The sequence below is a fragment of the Syzygium oleosum genome, unplaced genomic scaffold, assembly GCF_021117445.2.
Source record: "Syzygium oleosum isolate NSW1041296 unplaced genomic scaffold, Sole_v2.1 Sole_v2.11, whole genome shotgun sequence".
Classification (NCBI taxonomy): domain Eukaryota; kingdom Viridiplantae; phylum Streptophyta; class Magnoliopsida; order Myrtales; family Myrtaceae; genus Syzygium; species Syzygium oleosum.
This window is the reverse complement of record NW_026607495.1, coordinates 4,849,139-4,870,232: the sequence shown is the minus strand read 5'-3', so window position 1 is coordinate 4,870,232 and position 21,094 is coordinate 4,849,139. Positions and strand designations below refer to the sequence as shown.

At 42.0% G+C, this 21,094-nt stretch overlaps 2 protein-coding genes, 1 long non-coding RNA gene and 2 pseudogenes across 5 annotated transcripts; 3 read left to right on the top strand and 2 right to left on the bottom strand.

Moving 5' to 3' along the window:
• Window positions 1–440: 440 nt before the first annotated feature.
• On the top strand, window positions 441–5,409 carry LOC115673840 (multiple organellar RNA editing factor 9, chloroplastic). Of its 3 annotated transcripts, none has more exons than XM_056316210.1 (5): window positions 441–919; window positions 1,630–1,727; window positions 1,826–1,891; window positions 2,016–2,192; window positions 5,093–5,409. In XM_056316210.1, exons 1-4 carry the CDS (start codon window positions 522–524, stop codon window positions 2,189–2,191), a joined length of 738 nt encoding a protein of 245 aa, XP_056172185.1. In that variant the 5' UTR covers window positions 441–521; the 3' UTR covers window position 2,192; window positions 5,093–5,409. The 3 variants fall into 3 exon arrangements, with proteins under 3 accessions (XP_056172185.1, XP_056172184.1, XP_056172183.1); XM_056316209.1 differs by lacking the exon at window positions 5,093–5,409 and adding an exon at window positions 2,458–2,618; XM_056316208.1 differs by lacking the exon at window positions 5,093–5,409 and adding an exon at window positions 2,359–2,618.
• Window positions 5,410–6,288: 879 nt separating this feature from the next.
• On the top strand, window positions 6,289–8,070 carry LOC115673881 (uncharacterized). The gene is made up of 2 exons (XM_056315837.1): window positions 6,289–7,591; window positions 7,787–8,070. The coding sequence occupies exon 1, from the start codon at window positions 6,469–6,471 to the stop codon at window positions 7,576–7,578; it is 1,110 nt and encodes a 369-aa protein (XP_056171812.1). The 5' UTR covers window positions 6,289–6,468; the 3' UTR covers window positions 7,579–7,591; window positions 7,787–8,070.
• A 138-nt stretch (window positions 8,071–8,208) lies between these two features.
• Window positions 8,209–10,578, top strand: LOC115673879 (pentatricopeptide repeat-containing protein At1g55890, mitochondrial-like; annotated as a pseudogene).
• Window positions 10,579–14,140: 3,562 nt separating this feature from the next.
• Window positions 14,141–21,094, bottom strand: part of LOC115661452 ((3S,6E)-nerolidol synthase 1-like) — a 29,652-nt pseudogene continuing 22,698 nt past the window's right edge.
• LOC130139263 (uncharacterized) lies at window positions 16,209–18,614 on the bottom strand. The gene is made up of 4 exons (XR_008817437.1): window positions 18,397–18,614; window positions 18,225–18,326; window positions 16,514–18,070; window positions 16,209–16,347 (listed from the first exon to the last, which is right to left on the bottom strand). It is a non-coding gene; the product is annotated as an uncharacterized LOC130139263 (long non-coding RNA).

The window sequence follows — 21,094 nt, the reverse complement described above, 5'->3', positions numbered from 1 at the left end:
TGTCATGTCATTTAGCATGCCATTTCGTATACAGGTCTAAGCATACCTAGCAGTGCTCGAATAATAAAGCTGAACTTTTGCGGACACATTATTTTCGCCTTGTTACAAAGTTCACGGATTGAAGTCACCCAATAGAGGTTTGCTTATTTCGCGAAAGGTACTTCTTCAAGAAACGGGCTCGGGCATGGTGCACGACCCGAGACCCCCACGACATCCGGACCCTCGGTCGACCTCGACGGCCCCCCCTACCTCGGGGGTGAACTTCTTCCCTCGACCCGGGTCCACGAGCACTCCCCCCTCGGTCGGACCCGAGACCTCTACCCGACCCGACCCGGAACCCGACCCGCCCTCGGCCTTTTCGAGCTTCATCTCCATCAAAGCCCAAGCCCATACAAAATGGGAAGAGAGAGAAGTAGCTCAACCAAAATATCTCAACACCGGTTCAAACGGCACTCCCCTAAACACAAAAAGAAAGCCTTATCTACATTTTTTCACCCCTTCTTCCCCTCTCGACGGCGGCAATGGCGACGTTCACCGGCCTCTCCCTCCCACCCAAAACCCTAGCCCCTCCCCCGGCTCGGCGCCCTCCCCTCGCCGCGGCGGCGGCGCTAGCCCCGTCGCCGGCCCTCCGCCTCGCCGGCTCCGGCGGGCTGGGGCTCTGGGGGCGCCGCCGGGAGCTGCGGAGCGGCGAGCGGCGCGGCGGCGGCGGCCGGGGGCCGCTTGTTCTCGTGGCGGCGGCCGTGGATGGGGAGTACTCGTCGAGGAGGAGCAGCAGCAGCGAGCCGAGGGAGACCATCATGCTCCCCGGTTGCGATTACAACCACTGGCTCATCGTCATGGAGTTCCCCAAGGATCCCGCCCCTACCCGGGAGCAGATGATCGACACTTACCTCAATACTCTCGCCACTGTGCTCGGAAGGTGACACCCTCTCTCTCTCTCTCTCTCTCTCTCTCTCTCTCTCTCTATCTCTAGCTATGCATGGATGTGCTTGTAGTGGTGGGATTTGGGTTTGTTCCTGCGGTTTTCGTGCTCTCTGCAATTGATGATGGGAATGTTGTGCGCGTTTCGTGGATTTTGGAATGTTGTTGAGTGGAATTTGCTGAATGATGATGCTTATTTGATTAGTACTTCAAGTTGAGTCTAGACGATATTCGCACATATGAATTTGGAAGAATCGCTGCATAGAAGGAAACGTAGGTGAATTATTGTGGAAATCCGGGGAGTTGCCAATTTGCGAGGAACGCTTTTGCTTATAGAAAGTTTCAGTCCGGATGACCGAAAAGGCCGTGTTATGGATGTTTGATCGGATAAGTAATTGATGAGGGAAACATAAGAAATGAGATTCATGGGATTACTATCTTTTTCAAGTATAGAAATGTCTATCTAGAGAATGGTTTGGTTTCGCTCCTCGTCTTTCGTTATAAGTGGCCGCTACTACAATATAACACCAAACAAGAGGTTGTGATTAATTTGCTGCTTATCATTCTTTAATTTCTCTTGAGTGTGATTATGGGATGTGGGTTCACTTTCTATTTCATATAGTTTCAAGTTTAATTTCAAGTTTGTTGATTGAAGTTTGGTAGATTGCGTTTTGACTCTTGATAAGTACATTGTGTCATTTGTCTCAGCATGGAGGAGGCCAAGAAGAATATGTATGCATTTAGTACCACAACCTATACCGGGTTTCAGTGTACCGTGGATGAAGCCACGTCTGAGAAATTCAAAGGTGGGGAACTATATTTGAACTGTGTGAATTAGAAATATAGCTTTTGTTCGGATTTTCCTTTGAATTAATTGCCGATTTGTGATTTCCGTCCTGTGTAGGTCTGCCTGGGGTTCTGTGGGTACTCCCTGATTCATACATAGATGTGAAGAACAAGGATTATGGAGGTCCACTACTTTACACAATTTTTTAATCTAGAGACATTCTTCAATATGAGTTTCTGTGCCTTTTTCCTTTCGAGAACAATTTCTAGCTTAACGTTGTCCTCTGTAATTGCTGTACCGATCTCAGGGGATAAATACATCAATGGAGAGATCATTCCTTGCCAATATCCTACTTACCAGCCAAAGCCTCGAAATAAGTATAGAAATGAGAGTAGGAGGTATGAAAGGAAGAGAGATGGTCCACCGCGTCAAAGGCCAAGACCTAAGCAGGAGGCAACCAGCAATGAGTCATCATCTGCATGAGGTAATGGAGCTTATCAGTCATGTTATCTCTATATTCATTAAATGACTTGGCGAAGGCCAATATTTTCCCTGTTCTTTCAAGCAGTCAATCGTGAAGTTTACTGCATATAGGATTATTTTGCAAATCCTTTTAATTCATCTTCTTTTTGATTCATGTTTTCCCGTAGGTGCATGAAGTTTTTGATTTCCGGTGGACGGCCTTGTTATAATTTGTTGCACATCTTCAATGTCCTGAGCTGATAAAAGATGATGCTCGGTCTGTGTAGGCTCATACTGGAAGATCCTTTTTGTGTAGCAAGTATTGACAGATGCATGCTTTGTGAACTTAGAAGACAGTACAATGGTCCCATCTAAGGAACATGGCGTTTTGTTCTTGTGTTCCTCCTGCTGAGTTTGGACAGAGATAAAGTTTCTTGTTATTTCCTAAGTACTTCTCGCATGTCTCCTTATAGTGTTGAAATCAGTATAGTTTTTCAAATTGCTTGTATCTCAGTTGCATTTGTCATGCTTGCACGGGTATATCTTTAGTTTCAGATACCCTCGACATTGGCATTCGGCTCCTCTATTGTATGCTTTGACGGCGACGAAGTAGATTGGTTTGAAGCTGTGCCGTAACAAAACCCAGTTGGTGTATGGGGCGGCAGTGTTGGAGGTGGTAACTGGTGGAGAAAGGTGGAGGGCGTGGATTATTGGTTGTAGTTATGGCTTCTGTGGGGATTAATATAGGGCTGTGCTTTTTTCACTCTTAGTTTGGCTAAAATACTCCCAACAAAATGCTGTGACCATTTTATCCATTGTGGGTCCCACCTTTCAGCATCCTTTACATTCTCTTAGTGTCCTTTTTTGCGGGTCCCACTTTCCTTAATCTTCATCATTCTCTCTTTCTCTCTCCTTTTACTTTCTTTTCTTCAATGTTTGAGATGGTTTTTGCATCGTTTTTCATGGTGAGTGCTGGATAAATTGATTAAACTCAGAGTGTTGGTTAATGTTGAGTAATGTGGTAATTTTCCTTATGATGGGTTGTTTGAAGGTACTTTTTCTTCTTTCATCTTTTTTTTTTTTTATGTTTGGGAAAAATGGGTATTGATTTATTGCTTATTTACTATTGAATCTGATTAAAGTTTATGCCTTTTTGGCATTATTGAGTTTCTCCTTATGCTATTTTGTTGATTAAAGTTTTCGAAATTTGCCTTCTTTTTTTTTTTTTTTTGCATTTATCCATTAACTTCTAACGATTGAACTAACTAATTTCTTTAACCATGTTGGAATAGAGCCTGCATTTGATTTTTTGAATGGATTTTGAGTATTCTTTTCATTGAAAATTTCCCCAAACTGTTCTCATGACGTGGACCTCTTTCTTTTTTGCAATCTGTTTGGCAAAATGATTTCAAGATATACATTTTGATATCCTGTTGTGATATTGGTCTAGTTATGGTCCGGATTCAGTAAAGCATGAAAGGTTTTTATCCAAAAATTTTCAATTTTCTTCTCATTTCAGTAGGATTATTGAAACATTTTACCATTTTCTTTCCGGTTCTTGATAAAGTGGTGGGCATGCCAAATGCATTTTCGTATATTAGTTAATAAAGTCTATTGGTGATGGTGCAAAGTCTAGGAGGATACCCCATTTGTATTATATTTGCTTGGTTTTGAATGAAGAAGAGCTTCCAACACAGACACCAATTAGACTGAGAAAACATCATTCCACTGAGTTCTTTGCTTTTACGGGGTGATTATGGTGGCAATTTTTCTGCAAGAGAGAAAGAGATGCTGACAGGTGGGATGAAGAGAGAAGAAAGTGGGACCCGCAATAAAAGAAAACCAAAAAAAGACGCCAAGGGAAAGCTTAAGATGTTGAAAGATTGGACCCACAATGGATGTAATGGTCATGACACTTTGCTGAGGAGCGTTTTAGCAAAATTAGGAGTGGAGAAAGTATAGCCCTTAATAGATGGAGTGGAAGTGATGGCAATCAAGACTGACAGTAGATGGAAGTTGTATATGGCCCAAGGCCGACTGATGGTGGAGGTGATGGGGGTTCAAGGGGTGATGGCGGGAAACAACAGTTGCCAGTGGTGGCAATTGACATCGGTAAGCGGACCCGAAATTTTAAACACAGGGGATGAAGTGAGAAATCCGGTAAAATCTTGGGGCGGGATTGAGAAACCCTAAATGCAATCTTGAAAACAACTTACATAGCAGTTGAGGGCGATCCTTGGATCTATTGTGATTGGTGGTGGTTTGAGCAAATTTTGTTGGCAAGATGCCGCTCAAGTTTTTTAAAGGGTTAACACCGCGAAAAACCCAAACCTGGTACGTATATGACAATTTTACTCTAAACTAATTTTTTGACCACTAAAAACCCAAAACTAGTATACTTATGACAAATTTACCTTTAGTTTATTTTCGTTAAATTTTATTGTCAAATTGCTTTGTTAAATAACACGCGACAATTGACGGATGTACTGATTTTATGTTTTACCTTCCGTTTGTCATAGGCGTACCGGTTTATGATTTTTTGTGGTATTAATTCAATTTAATGAAAACTAACGGAGGGTAAATTTGTCACAAATGTACAAGTTTGGGGTTTTTTATGGTCAAAAAATTAGTTTTGGATAAATTTGTTACATGTGTACCAGTTTGGGGTTTTGCATGATAAAAAAATTAGTTTTGAGTAAAATTGTCACAGGTATACCAGTTTGAGATTTTTCGTAGTATTAATCATTTCTAAAATGACTTGCTTCTTAAAGAAGTGAAATTGGTATTCACATTTTACTTTTTGGTCAAAGTTTCCGAAATCGAATACGCATAATTACTCGATTGGAGTTGTATTTCCTTTGAATGAGTTTGGTGTATTATCGGCCAGTTCCTGTATTAATAAGCATGAAACTTCATGTGTAGCATGAAGTTTCGGATAAGCAGATCACTAGGAAAATGCGAGGGGAACTATATAACCCAAGGTCATACTGACTCGGTCGCATGAAGGCCTATCTATACAGGATTTTAGAGTCCCAGTCGGTGGTCTTTCTTTATCTTTGGGCGAACTTGGCAGGCCTCGTACGCAAAGCAATAATGTTGAAATAATTAATGATCATATGTCTTTTTCCCTAGGAAGTTTGTTGGCACCCTTTCCAAGGTCGCTCTTATATCAAATGTCTTTTTCCTTAGGTAGTTTGTTGGCACCCTTTCCAAGGTCGCTCTTATCTCAATCCCTTTCATTGTCGAGTGTTGTCCTCGAAAGTAAAACTTCACCAATCGTGATGACGTTGGAAACTCCTTTTGTCTTGTCGTAACATCAAGGGACAAATCACATGGGCACAACCCTCCACTTGCAAAAATCTGTGGAAATTGGTAAGAGATTGTCTCACTGTATGTCTTGTGAGGGTGTCTCTCTCTCTTTCTCTCTGAAAATGAATTTTACAAGATCACTCCATTTTGATCTTGTTTACACTAGGATCAAGTTATGCAATTCTATTGGATCAATGCAGCCGTCTCTTTTGTTAGAGAGATCGTTAGGAGAAAGCTTTAAACTGAACCATCAACGTATCTTATTGAATTCACGTTAAGTTACAAATTTAAGTCAAGATAGGTCAACAAGTGCATCTCAACAAAACTCTTCCTTATGCATGAGCTTCCTGTGTCACGCGCGTTTTTCCTCAATTCATATATCATTGCGCTATGACGTTTTCTCAACTTGAATCTCCAACATTTGTCCTTCAATCTCTACCTCAATTGCCTTGGCGCGGCTACGTTTGGCAGGAAGCCGGATGACACCATCCGCCACCTTAATTGGGAGTCACATTTGAGATTCCTTCTTTGAGATACTCACAAGATGTAGATCCACACATGTTGGGCCGCACCCATTTAAATCATCGGCCATCATACCACTTATTCGGTCAATGCAGTCGAAGTTCAAATCATCTGCCTAAGGAGATTTTTTAAAAGGAAGCTCAAATCCAAACCCATCAATTTGACCTACTTACACTCAAAAGTTCAAACTAATTAGTTACGAGCGAGACCGTTTTCACTTAACATTCCCGAACGTGCACTCAAACAAATTCAGTGGATGCTATCTAGTGACGATAGATAAGCATTGGGTGGTTGGTGGGTGCAAAAAGACAGAATCCCACCCAATTTCTTATAAGTGTGACGTTGGCAAAAGCAACCAGTTGCTTTCTTCTCTCAAAGGAAAGTTTCATCATCTTTTCTTCAAGAACTTACTCTCAACACCAGAGGCCAATGTCCCTAATCGAGCTGTAGAAGCTGAGCAATTCACGATGAATTTCTACTACAACAATTACTATGACTCAGACCATGGTGATGGTGGGTATCATCCAAATTCTTATGATTCCTCCAGCAATTTCGCTTTTTACTCGGACCATGGTGATGGCGGATATTATCCGACTTCTTATGATTCCTCCAGCAATTTCGCTTCTTACAATGACTACAAGTCCGATGGTGAGACCGAGTTCTTCGATCAGGTCCCGGCTCGATACTACACACCTTATGGCTATGTTCCTCCGCAGCCCACACTTTCATACTCTGCCTCCACTTTCAGCCACTCTGACCTGATCACGATCCACCCAAATGCCTACTATAGCGGTTCTTACGATCCGAAGTCGACCAGTTTCGCAATTAGTTACTCGAAGACAGAGTTCAATGAGCCTGATTTCGAAGAGTATGATCCAACACCTTATGGCGGTGGGTATGACCCTTCTGTCACTTATGGGAAACCCCTCCCTCCGTCTGCAGAAATCTGTCATCCTCATTCCACAAGGGCTCAAGATGCGCCGGCGCTAGGCGGTGTTCAAGACGGAATTCCTGAATTGCCTATTGCTACGGTGGAAGATGAGCAAGCAAGAAAACCTGGAGCAGGAAGCGAAATCGTACCGGCCAAGATTGATCAGGAAGTGCAAAACTCTTCCCATCAAACAGAAGAAGACTCGGGCAAAGATATCGACCACCGCCATGAGGATCATGAAGAGAGCGAGCAAAGTTACAATGAGAATTCGGGCTACTCTCCTTGGGGTGTTTATGGAGGCGGGTTCCAGAGGATGGTGCCCCCGGCTCCGCCAGGCTGCGGGTTGGATGCTTGGGATATATGCGATGGCGTATTCGGGTATTGGCCTTGCTTGTCTAGGGACAACAGGAGAAACTACGGAGTTGAGCGAATTGCCGATAGAGAATATTGCAGAAGGAATGAAGATCAGTGGCAGGGCACTGCTGATTTTTTGTTTGGAAGTACCAACCCTTATGCTGAACGAAAGCATGATTCACAAGTGGGTTCTGGGCACTACTATGCGCATGCAAATGAAAGGCAAAGTGAAGGTCAATTGTATTATGAACAGGTTGAGTATGAGCACTATGGGGATTCAAATCCATGGTAGGTCGAACATTAAGGTTTGTCTTCGCAGATCGAAATGAATCTAGAATGTTTATTCTGTTTATTCTGTGAGTCAATTCATCGAGATGACCATCGTGAGGTCTTTTTCGCCCTTTTTCTTACGGCTTAAAGCTTGATGCAACTGGAGTAATATAGTCTAGAGATATGACTTCTTCAAAACCTTTTCTTGGTTTTCTTATTGCAATCTTTAGGAGAACTGATGGCGCAATGAATCAGCTGGAGGAACTTCCTGTCATCTACTCTTTTATCCCACTTATGATTGACCCTTTTTCCAATTGCCACTCCTCTTGAAGATGCTCTCACTTCATCAGGTTTTCTGTTGTCTGCAAATGTTGATTTGAGCTGTTCCACCATGAATTATGTCTTGAGATTGCTTTCCTGTACTGCACTAACGTGGAAAGAAATTTAGGTGGTGGAGACATTAGGGATTCAGTAATATTCTGGCAATGAAGCATCTTGAGCACATTGTTTTGAATCATGAAAGGAGGAGGTTTATATCACACAGCGTACACTAGTTTTAAATGCATCACCAATTCATCGTAACGCGGAAGAGAGAATTGTGTAATTTTTGTATATTTTTATAATGAAGAGTAGCCTATTTATAAGCTTTACAAGATGACTATCTAAGCTAACAAGATATTATAATTTTAGTTATAATCAATTAGGATCGATTAAGGATATACACAACAAAGGGAGGTGATGCACAATGCTGAGAAATATGACTCTAAAATTAAAAATATAATCTTTAAATGTGATCAAATAATAAGTTAAGAGTGATTTCTCTTTGCATTTTTGTTCTTGTTCACTATGTCCTAGCACAAGACACAGATCTATTTCGGGTACCTAGATTATACCCGCACACGACCCGTCTTTTAATTATATCAAACGAGTAGAAATGAATTCAAACTTGCTAACTTCATGGCATGTGCACATCGTTTCCTGCGTCCAGAAGCTATATCGCCATCCTCTATTCATGTGCAAGTTCTGATGAGCCATTATGTTGCATCATATTCCACACTTTTAAGCCGATAATAATGGCAGTAAAGGTAGCTAGAGAACTGCACTCATGCCCTCTCTAAAATCGACGATCTACAAATCTCGTACTTGCCTAACAGTGACAGCCCGCCAGGCTCGAACCATAAACCGGGCGGACTTTGGGCAAGCCGTTCCCTCTTTGGCCGGCGGGCTTGCGAAGCCGGGCACTCCTGGCACCGATCACCCTTATATATATCGTAATTTAATATTTCCCAATCACGAACGGACCTAGATAAGGAATTTTAGGCCCGAAGTCAGATTTTCGCCGGGCCATTAATCCTATCTTTGATTCTTCAAGCCCAAGCCCGCAAAGATCAAACCCCACCACAAAACCCTTCGCCATTTTCGCAGTTGTTCAAAGGTCACGTCCGTTCATTCCTCACTGCAGAGTCTCACACAAGCCTCAAGACGCAGAGCATGACCACCACACCCTCCTCGCTTCGCCTCCTCAGGCGCGCATTCTCCACCTCCGTGCAGGGCGGCGACCCGGCGGCCGTCGCCGACGCCACCCTCAAGTCGGCCCACGATTTCCTCTACAGGGAGCGCAGCCTGAAGCGCCTCGTGGCGCAGTTCAAGAAGTCGTCGGCCTTCGACCATTTCCGCACCAAGATCGGGACGTACCAGTACGCCGTCCGCCGCCTCGCCTCCGCCAGGCGCTTCGACATGATCGAGGAGATCCTGGAGGAGCAGAAGAAGTACAGGGACATCGCCAAGGAAGGGTTCGCGGTCCGGCTCATCAGCTTGTACGGTAGGTCGGGCATGTTCGAGAATGCCCAGAAGCTGTTCGACGAAATGCCTGAGCTGAGCTGTGAGCGCACGGTGTTATCTTTGAATGCCCTTTTGGGTGCTTGTGTCAATTCCAAGAAGTTTGATAGGATGGAGGAGCTGTTCCGCGAGTTGCCGGGGAAGTTGTCCATCGATTCGGACTCGGTTTCGTATAATATTGCTATAAAGGGGTATTGCGCGATGGGTTCTTTGGATACTGCGATTCGATGCTTGATGAGATGGAGAAGAAGGGCTTGGAGCGAGGTTTGGTCACGTTCAATACGCTTCTCTCTGGGCTTTATCTGGGTAACGGAGCTGCTGATGGGGACAAAATTTGGGCTAGGATGGAGGAGAAGAATATTGTTCCTGATGTCAGAAGCTACGATGCAAAGTTATTTGGATTGGTTTCGCAGAAGAAAATGAAGGAAGCTGTTGAGACGGTTAAAGAAATGAGGATGAAGGGAATCAACCCGGACATTTTTAGCATCAATGCTCTGATTAAGGGTTTTGCCCAGTGTGGTAATCTGAACGATGCTAAACTGTGGTATAGTGAAATAGGAAATAGTAATTTCGACCCAGACAAGACGACATTAGGGACGCTAATTCTGCTTGCTTGCCAGAAGGGAGATGTTGACTTTGCATACGAGCTGTGCGAAGAGATTTTCAAGATTCGTTGCCTTGTCGATGGGGCAGTATTGCAGCTTGTTGTTGATAAGTTGGTGAAGGAGTCAAGGATTGAGGAAGTGGAGAAGCTTGTGCAGCTTGGGAAGGTAAATAAGTACCGCCGTTATAGCTTGCAACTTCCAGCCAGCAAGTAAACATAGTTGTAGGTCTCTCTGTTTTTGCTCATTTTATTTGAAATTGATAATCTCAGTGCAAATTTTAAGGCTGAAAAGGAATTTCTTGGCGCTAGCATCTCGATGGTTTAGCTTTGAAATGAAGTTTGGCGATCCATCACCGTACTCTTACTTAACAGAAGTATTCAATACTTTGATGTTTTTGTATCTAGCCAGTGTAATCTCTTTTTGTATTTCGATAGTACTAGGAGCAGGTTATTTGTTGGTGTGATATCAAGATTACAGACGGTTGTCCAAGATAGTGTCTCCTTGCTGATTAGTTGGCAACATTTGTTCCTAATGGTTGCTATTTAGTTCCGATGCAGTCTTTGAAGTATTTTTCCTGATACTTTACAATTTTGAATTGCGTATCTCCTAAATAAGGTTGCATCTACATATGTACATACGTAAGTATGGTCTATGTCATAACTTGATGATCTAATCTGTTGTCGACTCTACTTATCCTATATTGGTTCAAAGAATATTAAGAACAGGATTAATTTAAGTGCCCATACTTTGCAGACCAAATTTATTGTGCATCTTGAGCTGATAATACCTTCATTGGCACAGCATAATGTTTCGAAGATCTTTTTTGTGGAGCAGGTATTGACAGATAGATGGTTTTTACTTAGAAGACAGTAGACTGGTCCCATTTATGGAACATGGCATTTTATTCTTATGTTCCTTCAGTTGAGTGTGGACAAGATAAATTCTCTTGTTGTTTTGAAAATACTTCTCACCCATCTCTATGTAGTTTCTACATTCAGCTCCTCTATTGTTATACCACTTAGTAGTATTGATTATTAATGGTGCTTTGACAAAAGCCAATCAATCCATGTGGAGGTAGTGTTGGAGGTGGTAATCGGTGGAAGAAGGTGGAAGCATGGACTGTCGGTGGTAGACATAGCAGCTGTGGGGATCAATAAATGGTGAAAGCAATGGCTATGAAGATCGACATAAGATGGAAGTGGCATGGCTAAGGCAGACTAATAGCTGAGGTGGTAGGGGTTTGGGGGAATGGTGGCGGCATTCTATGACTAATTGCTGTAGTTGAACATTGAAGATTTCTTAAACCAATCTATGACAAATCCCACGTGTCAAAATATGTGAGGACATCTCTAGTAGGGGTGAGCATCCAGGCCGGTTCACGGCGACCGGTTCGATGCCTTGAACCGGTTAGCTCTACCTAGGAACCAGGGCCGGTTCTTGGGTAGAACCAGTTCTTCGATGCCACATCACTCTCTCTCAAGCTTTCTGTGCTTTGCAACCGAGATTGCTCTCATCATCTTCTCCAATAAAGGAAAGCTGTATGAGTTTGGAGTAGTTCGAGGTTTCAAATTATCTCGTATAGCCTCCCTCACTAGCTCTGTTGGGTCATCTTAGATTCTCCAGTTTTTTGGTTATTTTAGCCTTTTTTTGTCTGCTTCTTTTCATTTATGTCAGTTCGTCCTTTTGGGGTGGTTTTGCTGGGTGTGGTGTGAGATGGTTTCTTGCTCTTTCCAGTCTGCTTTGAAAATTCAAAGGAAATGAAGATGCTGTGTCTTTCTTCCTCTCTTAGATGTTTAGGATTGGGTGTTTTAGTCTGTTTCAGTTTTAATAAATGCTTGGCGTTTTCAGAAGGTTGAGTATTGCTTTGATGTTAGATCTGCAAAACGGGAACCGTGGAAAGAAGCTACTGAGTCTTTTGTAACTCCTTGTTCCGTGTAGTTATTTGCCTGAAACCACGAAAAAAAAAAATTAAAGCAAGCCGGTTTTGGGTCTGGGTCGAACCCAGAACCAGACGGCCATTTCAGTTCCAGGATCGACTTGTTTGGATCCGTATCGTTGTTCCCAAATTGTAGTTTACCCCTACTCGTACACTAATAATTGATAAACCAGTTCCTATGTGGTGTGATGTGAAACGAAAAACTAGAGTTCATAATCCATTCATCAAACAACAAATCATCAATGAGACACAAGATATAATCGACATTATCCAAATTACTTTTAGCAAAAGTTACAATATTATCTGTAGACTCGACTGTATTTCCCTTACTTTTTTCATTTTTCAGCTCAGGACAATATCTTCTAAGATGTCCACCCTTACCATAATTCCAATAGACAACCCCACTAGTCCTAGACTGATTACGTCTGCTCAAGTTTATATTATCCATGCTAACACGAGTACTAGTTTTCTACTACTTTCACCTACTAAAGCAGCAGTCATAGGTTTACCATGTTCTTTCTTATGGAAGTACTCACTCACAATCAAATTGCGAAGCTCATCAAACGTCAAATTTATTGACTCAGAGGGATTAATAACAACACAATAGTATTCCAACTATCAGACAATGAAGATAATGAAATCAACGCACGCACCTCATCTTCAAAATTAATCTTAACCAAACTCAATTGATTAACGATCATATTGAATTTGTTGATATGTTTTGCAATTGATGTACTTTCGCCCATCTTTTTTTTTTGTGGTTGGGTCTTTCGCCCATCTTAAATGAAACAGAACTCACATCAAATAGATGTTGTTGATTGCACAGGGTTTCTCGTACATGTTTGACTCGGCATTCTTCAGTCTCGTAGTGGCCTTCTCTTTCGTGGTGTTAAACGCGATGTTATGAGACAACACTAGCCTAATAACACCCATTGCTTGTCTATTTAGTAATTCCCAATCACATTCTCTTGCCGAATATATTTTCCCCCCAAATAGAGGTAAGTGCAGAATCATCTGGTATATGTACTCATCAATCTGCATCTTTCAAAAATCAAAATCCTTCCTGTCAAATCGGTCTATTCTCACATTTTTTCTTCCATCATTACCGATTCACTTTAGGTTTTCCCAATCTAGCTCTAATATCAATTGTTATGAATAAAGGACAAGCGAATCGAATAATAATGAAATAGACAAAATGAAGGAAATAATATTGGACGCCGGATTTACGTGGTTCAGTCAGTGTGACCTATGTCCATAGAGAGAACACCACAAAATTACACTATAGAATAAACGATACATTGGAGATTACGACACACTCAAGTATTCAAACAAACTTAATATTGCCCAGCTTTCAATTACACATAATAACTCACACATTGTTTAGCATCTCACAATTCCTAATGAAATAACTCTGAATCTCACAAAGGAATTACAAATTCTAATTACACAAATTTAATTGGCTAAATCACTTGGGTATAATTACAACATAAAAACCACTCTGAGTATTTTGGAAAAGAACACTCTACACATTTTCTTCCATCTCTTCTGGGTAGTCTCAGAGTTCTCTCTCACTGTCATCACACTTCCTCTTCCTGTTTTATAGGGGAAGCTTCATACACGCCATCTTTCCCCGTGCTTTGCTTGAAGAAGTCCAACTTGGATAAGTCAAAGAAGAGATGGGCGGTACTGAAGAAGAAAGGAAAAGAGAGCTTTCCCGGTGCATGCTGATTTCTTGCTTTCTAGTTAGTTGTTAAGACTGGCTACTGTTAATTTTGCTAGCACACGCTCCTCTTTTTGTATTAAAGCTTTGGTTTCACAGTATGGTTCCCCTTGCTCAATTTGCTGATGTTATGAACAAAATTTAATGAAAAAAGAACATCAAGTTTCCTGTATATTTTTCTTTAATTGAAGGCTTTCGTTGTATCTTGATCAATGTTGTTTTCATTAATACGAAAATTTTCTAAAGTAGTCGGATTTGGGAGTTTTTTTTTCCTTTCTCTTGATTGGATTTGGGAGGTTATGATGATTAGAATGGTATTTTTTTAAGGGGCAACATATAAGGCATATTTGTCATTTACATTGATATGTAATTCTTACCAAATAATGGATATGATAGGATATGAAAATATCTAACTTTATAACTGCAATTATCAAACAGTGATCATGATATATCAAAGTCCTTGTATTTCATATCGTATCCTCTCTAGTTTTATATTAGTTAAAAATCTGGACGGCCAAACATAGCTATACAGTGTCTAAGTTAATTATAAAGATGCAAAACCCTTAACAGGAAGGACCTCTAAAGAGCAATGACTTCATGTGGTGCTCAAGGAGAGGGAGTGAATGGTTGTCATCATAATTGTACATCAGCGGGACCATCCTGGCCGTGTTGAGGGCGGCCTTGGTGAAGGACTTGGTGAATGGGTGAGGATAGAGGCATGCCTTGTTGAGTCTCTTCCATGCTTCTGAGATCATCTTCTTCACATGGTCTCTTGCCACTTCATCTGAAGAGCCTTGGAACTCTTGCTTGTAGCATTCCACATAAGACCCATCTCGGCCATCTTGGAACTCGTCCTGTCAACATGGTCATTGCGATTTACTCGTTACACAACCAAAGCACATCAATTACAAAAACATGAGAATTCAGTGATATTCGGTGACATGCACTACAAAAAAATAAGGTTTTAGCCACGAATTTTGCCACGAAAAATTTAGAAAAATTCGTGGCTAAAAGAATTTGAGACGAAATTAGCCACGAAAAAAAATTCGTGGCTAATTCGGCGTCACAAATTTTTGCGACGAAAAAATTTCAATTTTCGTCGCTAAATTGCGACGAAAAAGAATTCGTGGCAAATTATTCGTGGCAATTTTCATCGCGAAATTAGCCACGAAAAGAGAATTCGTGGCAAAAATCGTGACTAATTATTCGTGGCAAAAATCGTCGCTAATTTGCCATGAAATTTATTCGTGGCAAAAATCGTCGCTAATTATTCGTGGCAAAATTCGTCGCTATTTGCCACGAACTGTATTCGTGGCAAAATTCGTCGCTAATTATTCGTGGCAAAATTCGTCGCTAATTTTGCCACGAACTGTATTCGTGGCAAAATTCGTCGCTATTTATTCGTGGCAAATCTCGTCGCTAATTTATCACGAAACTGTATTCGTGGCAAAAGTTGTCGCTAATTTGCCGAGACACTTTTTTTTATAGCTAAATTGTAACGAAATCTATTCGTGGCAAAATTCGTCGCTAATTTGCCAGGAAATTTTTTTTTTTGTCAGTAAGTTTGCGACGAATATTGTTTAGGGACGATTTCGATTTTAAATCTAATTAGCAGCAAAATTAATTGCTAAAATATATATTTAACATTGATTAAGGCCTATGCTTGAATCAATTGTTGCGTGATGATGGAGGTACTGTAGCTCCAAAAAGAATCTACAATAGTGGAGTTCCAACATAAACAGCTCTCCGAATCAGCACATTTTCCGAATTTACGCCCCACAATGATGTTCATACATGTTTCAAGCATAGAACACCATTTGGGCAATCAAATCTTGTATGACCATAGAGGTAGGTACGCATTAATGAACATCATGTAATACATTCAAAACAATCAAAGGACACAAAACAACCATAGAGGTAGCTGGTAGTCTGCAAAAGATAATGATATATGCAGAGTTGTACAGTCTCACATGATGCTATTGGATATCCAATCTTGTAATTCATAGAGGTAGCTAAGCATTAATGAACATCATTTAATACATTGAAAGGATGCGGGACAACCATAAAATGTGGGCAGCTTTGGTACTCGGCAGGACACCAGGAACGATCACTTTTGTCGACACCTGATGAAATGTGGATACATAAATAAAGATATTCATCAATAGCTAAAAAAGTGTACCTATTGCTGCTTGCAACACAAAATCAAGGGCACTTGCCTTAATAATTAGGAAGTAGCTGTGTATATGCTTGGCCGCCAATCACCTTTCTGTGCACTGAGAATCCCTTCTTGGTCTTTGGAGAATGTTAAGTGGACCTCCCAATGCAGTGATTTAAGTAAGTTCTCGATCTCCCCTATTGCATTGGACTCATCTGGACTATTATTTTACCTCCAGGTCTCACAATTTGATCAACTTCTACCATTACCGGTGCAAGCTTGCACCTTCAACAGACAAATTCAAGTAGAGTTTAAGAAAGACCACGAGAGAGAGAGAGAGACAGAGTGTGGGGACTATGGGATCCAGTTGCATACCTCTTCCTAAGCTTGGAGAAGAGATGATCTGCATGCAGCGGATCATAGGTTCTAGGGTACGTGCTGAAGGACTCGCACCAATCGTGGGAAGCGTATCTGGTGAGTCAACATTTACCACGTTCAGCACCCACATCTGGAGATCCTTCAGTGCAGCAGCAAATCTGCAAGGAAGCGAGCGAAAGCTCTCATGAGACATTCATCTGAATTTTACCTTAAAGAAGATTAAAATATAAGCATATCATACCCGCTATAGACAGCTCTCATGTCCATAACATTTCTCACGCCGGACCAACTAATTCCAAGCCCCGACATGTACATGCCACTCACTACTTGTTTCCAGTGTTCGTAATCTGCAGAGAAATCTTGTGGGGCTGGTTTCCCACAGATCCCAATCTTGGAGATGTTCAGCCAGTAAGGTGGCATCCGCATTCTGCGTGGCCAGACCAATAACTGTAAGTCCCTGCAAATCACCAATAGCTGTAAGTCCCAGCAATGCAAAAATTAAAATCCAGAACTTCTATGTTGTAAGTCCCCATAAAAAGGAACACTTCATACAGAATTTCCACATCCACACAGATTTGCAATTGAAGGAAACATCTAAATGTAAAGGAATGCTATTAAGACATTGAGAGTCTTAAGACTGCCCTACCATCTAAACTAACTAAATCCATGTTACAGAAATTAAAATCAAGCGAAGTAAGTACTGAACACTTCAAAACATATAAATTCTAAGTTACCAAGACAATATAAAATCAAAATAATTACGAGAAATAATATTGATATTAAATAAAGTAAACTGAAAGCTTCAAGATACAAAAAAACACGTACCGTTTCCTTCTTTAACTCTCTATCTCATCCGAAGTAGACGCATGAAATTTCTCTGCATAATACCTTTCCTTCTATCTAAGCTCCCCTAATCTATACTGACTTCAAATGATAGTGTATCAAATTTAAGAATTGATTATTCAGCATGTAAAGCTTCTCATGTTTTACTTTGAGATATTATGTTACTGACAATGGATATAACTCATCCACAAGAATGACCTATCAAAAGTCAAATTTCTCAATTTGTGTGGCCACTCAGAAATGTAAAAGATAGATCATTCTCTTCAAAACATTTAAAAATTAGCATCTTTACTCGAAACATGTCCACTTGAGAACATGCAATAAAAGGAATCACAGTTCAATTGTACAACATGTGAAACTTAGCTTCTCGCATCTGCAAATATGATCAAAATTTGAAATCAAATAAGGCATGTATTTCTACAATGTTGAACTATCATGATTTTCTAAACAAAGAACAGTGACTTTTGTCAAATTTTTAATTTTTCGCAAGCATTGTACAGACATGTAAGAAAGTTGTGCACAGAAAGTAATTGTTGTAAGTTAGTCCTTATAAGCTTACCCCCGAAGAGAATGAACTAGCAAGGACTGCTAATAAAATCATCATCATCATCAGCAGCAATCTCATTATCATTGTGTGGCTCATCATTGTGCCCATCACCTATTGGATTAATGTGAGGTACAGGAGGAACCTCATCGTGATCGAGGTTGAGGTGTCGCAAGATCAATTGCATTTGTTGTTTCATTCCTCTTATTTCTTCGTCCTTCTGTACAAGTAAATGTTTGAGTTCTTCGTCCTTTTGTACAAGTAAATCTTTTAGTTGGCTCAATTCTTGGGTCATTTGCTCCTCATGTCGTGTCCTCCTTGAAACAGCCGCATTGGAGGATGAAGTTGCATCAGCCTTCGTTGTGTATGCCCTTGACAAGGATCTCATCCCAAATATTTTTCCTCCTTTCATCCCACCCGATGCCTCCAACCATAATGCCATACTGTTAACCGATGGCTCAGACGCAGCAACACCATCACCACCATCACCACCACTAGCAGTGCTCATTAAAAGTTCATCATATTTTTCCTACATTAACAGTATAGATGAAAATAAAATAAATTCATATATATAACTACCATAAGTATTAAAAGCATTCATGGTTTTCATTATAGTTTCCATAAAGTCCAAAGTATAACTTTACATACCTTAATAGCTTTTGCTCGATCGCCAGTCCACGTCTTGTCTTTTTTCTGAAATGTGCATTCAAATGTAGCTGTAAATGTCGGTTTCGTCCTCAATTCATCTGCCTACAAAATATAAACATAAATGAGTAATCATTGAATTAAATTAACTTACAACATGTTTAAACAAACTTACCATTCTTTTTCTATGCTCCCCGATGTTGATAGAGCCCCCAGCATATGTGGCAGACGCAGACCCTTCACTAGAACTAGAAGCTCGATTCTTCTTATTCTGTTTACTTATTTGCTTATGCTTCTCAGTTTCCCAAGTTCTCGTAATTTCCGTCCAATTGTCAGCTGTAATAAAATCCGGCTTTCGTTGATTTCTCTTTGCTTTATTCATCACATTTCACATGTGATGTCACGCCCCGTACCTTACGAAGCGCTAACATCCCTACCTTGGTCGATTATGGTGCGACGTCCTAGGAAGCGTCGCCGACCCACGCCCAACAGAAAACAAGCACAAGCGAAAGCAATTAAATAAACAACCCTGACAATAGCTATAAGAGACAACGGATAGCCCGACTACAATCCATCGATTCTGATAATATGTACATTTTATATTACTATAGAAAACTTTTATACAATATCCATTTATACAACAAAAACAAACGATACAAGCAGTTAACAGCCACTAGGTCAAAAAGGTAGGTGGCTAGGGTGAGTTTGACTAAACCTATAAGGAGAACTACAGTAAAAAAGGGACAGTCCACCCTACTAACTCTGGCCTGCTCTAGGGCTCCCAATCAGAGTCTGAAGACTCCGAAGAATCACCCGACGACTCCCCTGAAGAGCTCTCAGGAGGCTCAGACTCCTCGGACTCCATCTCCTGCGTTGCAGCCCACTCATCCTCTAAGTCTATCTCAAGCTCCGGGTCCAAATATAAACCTAACTCCTCATCAGACACCATCTCCTAGTCCGATCCAAGCTCAGCAACTTCTCCGTCCTCATCCGGGTCCTGATCCATCGGTTCCGGCACCTGCTCCGGCTCAACCTCCTCATCATTAGCCTCTGGGTCCTCATACCATACTCCTGGCTCTTCTTCCATGGCTACGGGCTCGTCTGCTGCTGGAGGGTCCACGATCTCGCCATCGGCCATCTGGGGCATCATCACCCCGCCTATATCTACCGGAACGTCAAATGTCCGGAGGGGTCGCCCGATGTTTCCGTCTGCGTCCTTCAGGCACCAGGCTACATACTCTTGCGTCTGATAAAAATACTCACCCACATTCACGAATACTACAGAGTGATATCTTACATACGATTCCCCATTCCCAGTTGGGTATACTATCGTAGTCGAATGGATCTGAGTGGGGATCCCAAAAAGAGGTGGCTGCCTCGGCATGCTCAGGGCTGGGGGTCTGAAAAGTTTGGTTATTACAACCGTGAGACGAATTTCAGCGAGTATAACCCCTAGACCTAGGCTAGGCTAACATGCATTCTCCTGACCAGCAAAACAACGCAATATACAAACAATGACCTAGGCCCTCGGCCCAGATCGATCATACAATTGACCCTGCAGGTTAGGCATTTCATAAAAATACTCACGACACATACGCGAACACACCGGTCACACGTACGCCATACGCATGATCATACTCATTAATGTTTGATTCGCATGCCAAACACCGAGTCTCGCACACTCGCACATTAGCCCATGCACTCTTATGCATGTAAATGTCATTATCATGCCATGTTCATATTGGCTCACACTGCACCCTGGCATACAGCCCATTTTTAATTAATAACTGATCCAAAAACCACGGCCCGAAGGCTCACAACACTCCATGGCCAGCGTAAAAACGCCCCCGGCCCAGTGTCTCTAGCCTGCTACAAAGTGCATGAGGCGCAACACCGATCTCCTTACGAACCGAGCCCGCTACAAAGTGCATGAGGATGATCGTCTTCCTGATATACGGGCATCGTCCCGCTACAAAGTGCATGAGGACGGCACGACCCGAAGGCCAATATGTGATCACACGGCACACTGCCAATTTTTATCTGAACCCCGCGTAAAACGCATCAGGGTATAATTAGGTAATCACATACTCATGACAGGCACGCATTCTAGCACAATTTCATCACATGCCTCATTCTCGGCATACACAATGCGTGGCCATGAAATGCAGCATAATGCACCATGAGCATCAAACATACTGTAGACAACCAGTCAAATTTATGCCACAACAATGTGCCCACTTGGCCAATTAATACCGTGCTGCCCAATGCACAATGTATAGTTCAATAATTTGATCAAGCCGTCAATTGGCCAATCACACTCCACATGAGTCGGCCACCCGAGCACACGACATGGCATTATTTAATTTCCCAAAATTGGGCACAATAATCATAATTCAGCCAACTCGGGCATACTCGGCAGTCCAGTCACCTAATCCTCAATCAGTCCCGGCTAGTCCAATAGTCCACTAATTAATCTCACATTAATCCACAGATATTAATCCAGTAATTTTCCTCCACCAATCGATTCACCAATTCCTTCCAGTATACACTAATAATACCCAAACCAGTCCAGAAAACGCACTATCAGTCCTAATCCGGGTTTAGGAGGTACACTCACTATTTCTCAATCACGACGACGAGGAACGGCGGCCGATCACCGGTGAACGGTGGAACCGGCGGCGGCGTTCCGACGGTGGCGACGATGGCGGCTCACGGCGGCCAGTGGTACGGACGGCGGTCCTTTGGCCGAACCGTACGGCGGCGAGGACGGCGAAGGCGAGGCGGAGGTGGAAAAGTGAGTCGGTGAGGGTGGCGGTGCCGGCGGCGACGGCAACGGCGACGCTCCGGCGGTCAGATCGGCTTCTCGGCGGCGG

What these genes read in the sequence shown, in the direction of transcription:
- LOC115673840 (XM_056316210.1), top strand. Translation starts at nt 522, where the DNA reads ATGGCGACGTTCACCGGCCTCTCCCTCCCACCCAAAACCCTAGCCCCT. An exon ending in CTCGCCACTGTGCTCGGAAG is followed by an intron (nt 920 to 1,629) that starts GTGACACCCTCT and finishes CATTTGTCTCAG; the next exon opens with CATGGAGGAGGCCAAGAAGA. An exon ending in GAAGAACAAGGATTATGGAG is followed by an intron (nt 1,892 to 2,015) that starts GTCCACTACTTT and finishes TACCGATCTCAG; the next exon opens with GGGATAAATACATCAATGGA.
- LOC115673881 (XM_056315837.1), top strand. Translation starts at nt 6,469, where the DNA reads ATGAATTTCTACTACAACAATTACTATGACTCAGACCATGGTGATGGT.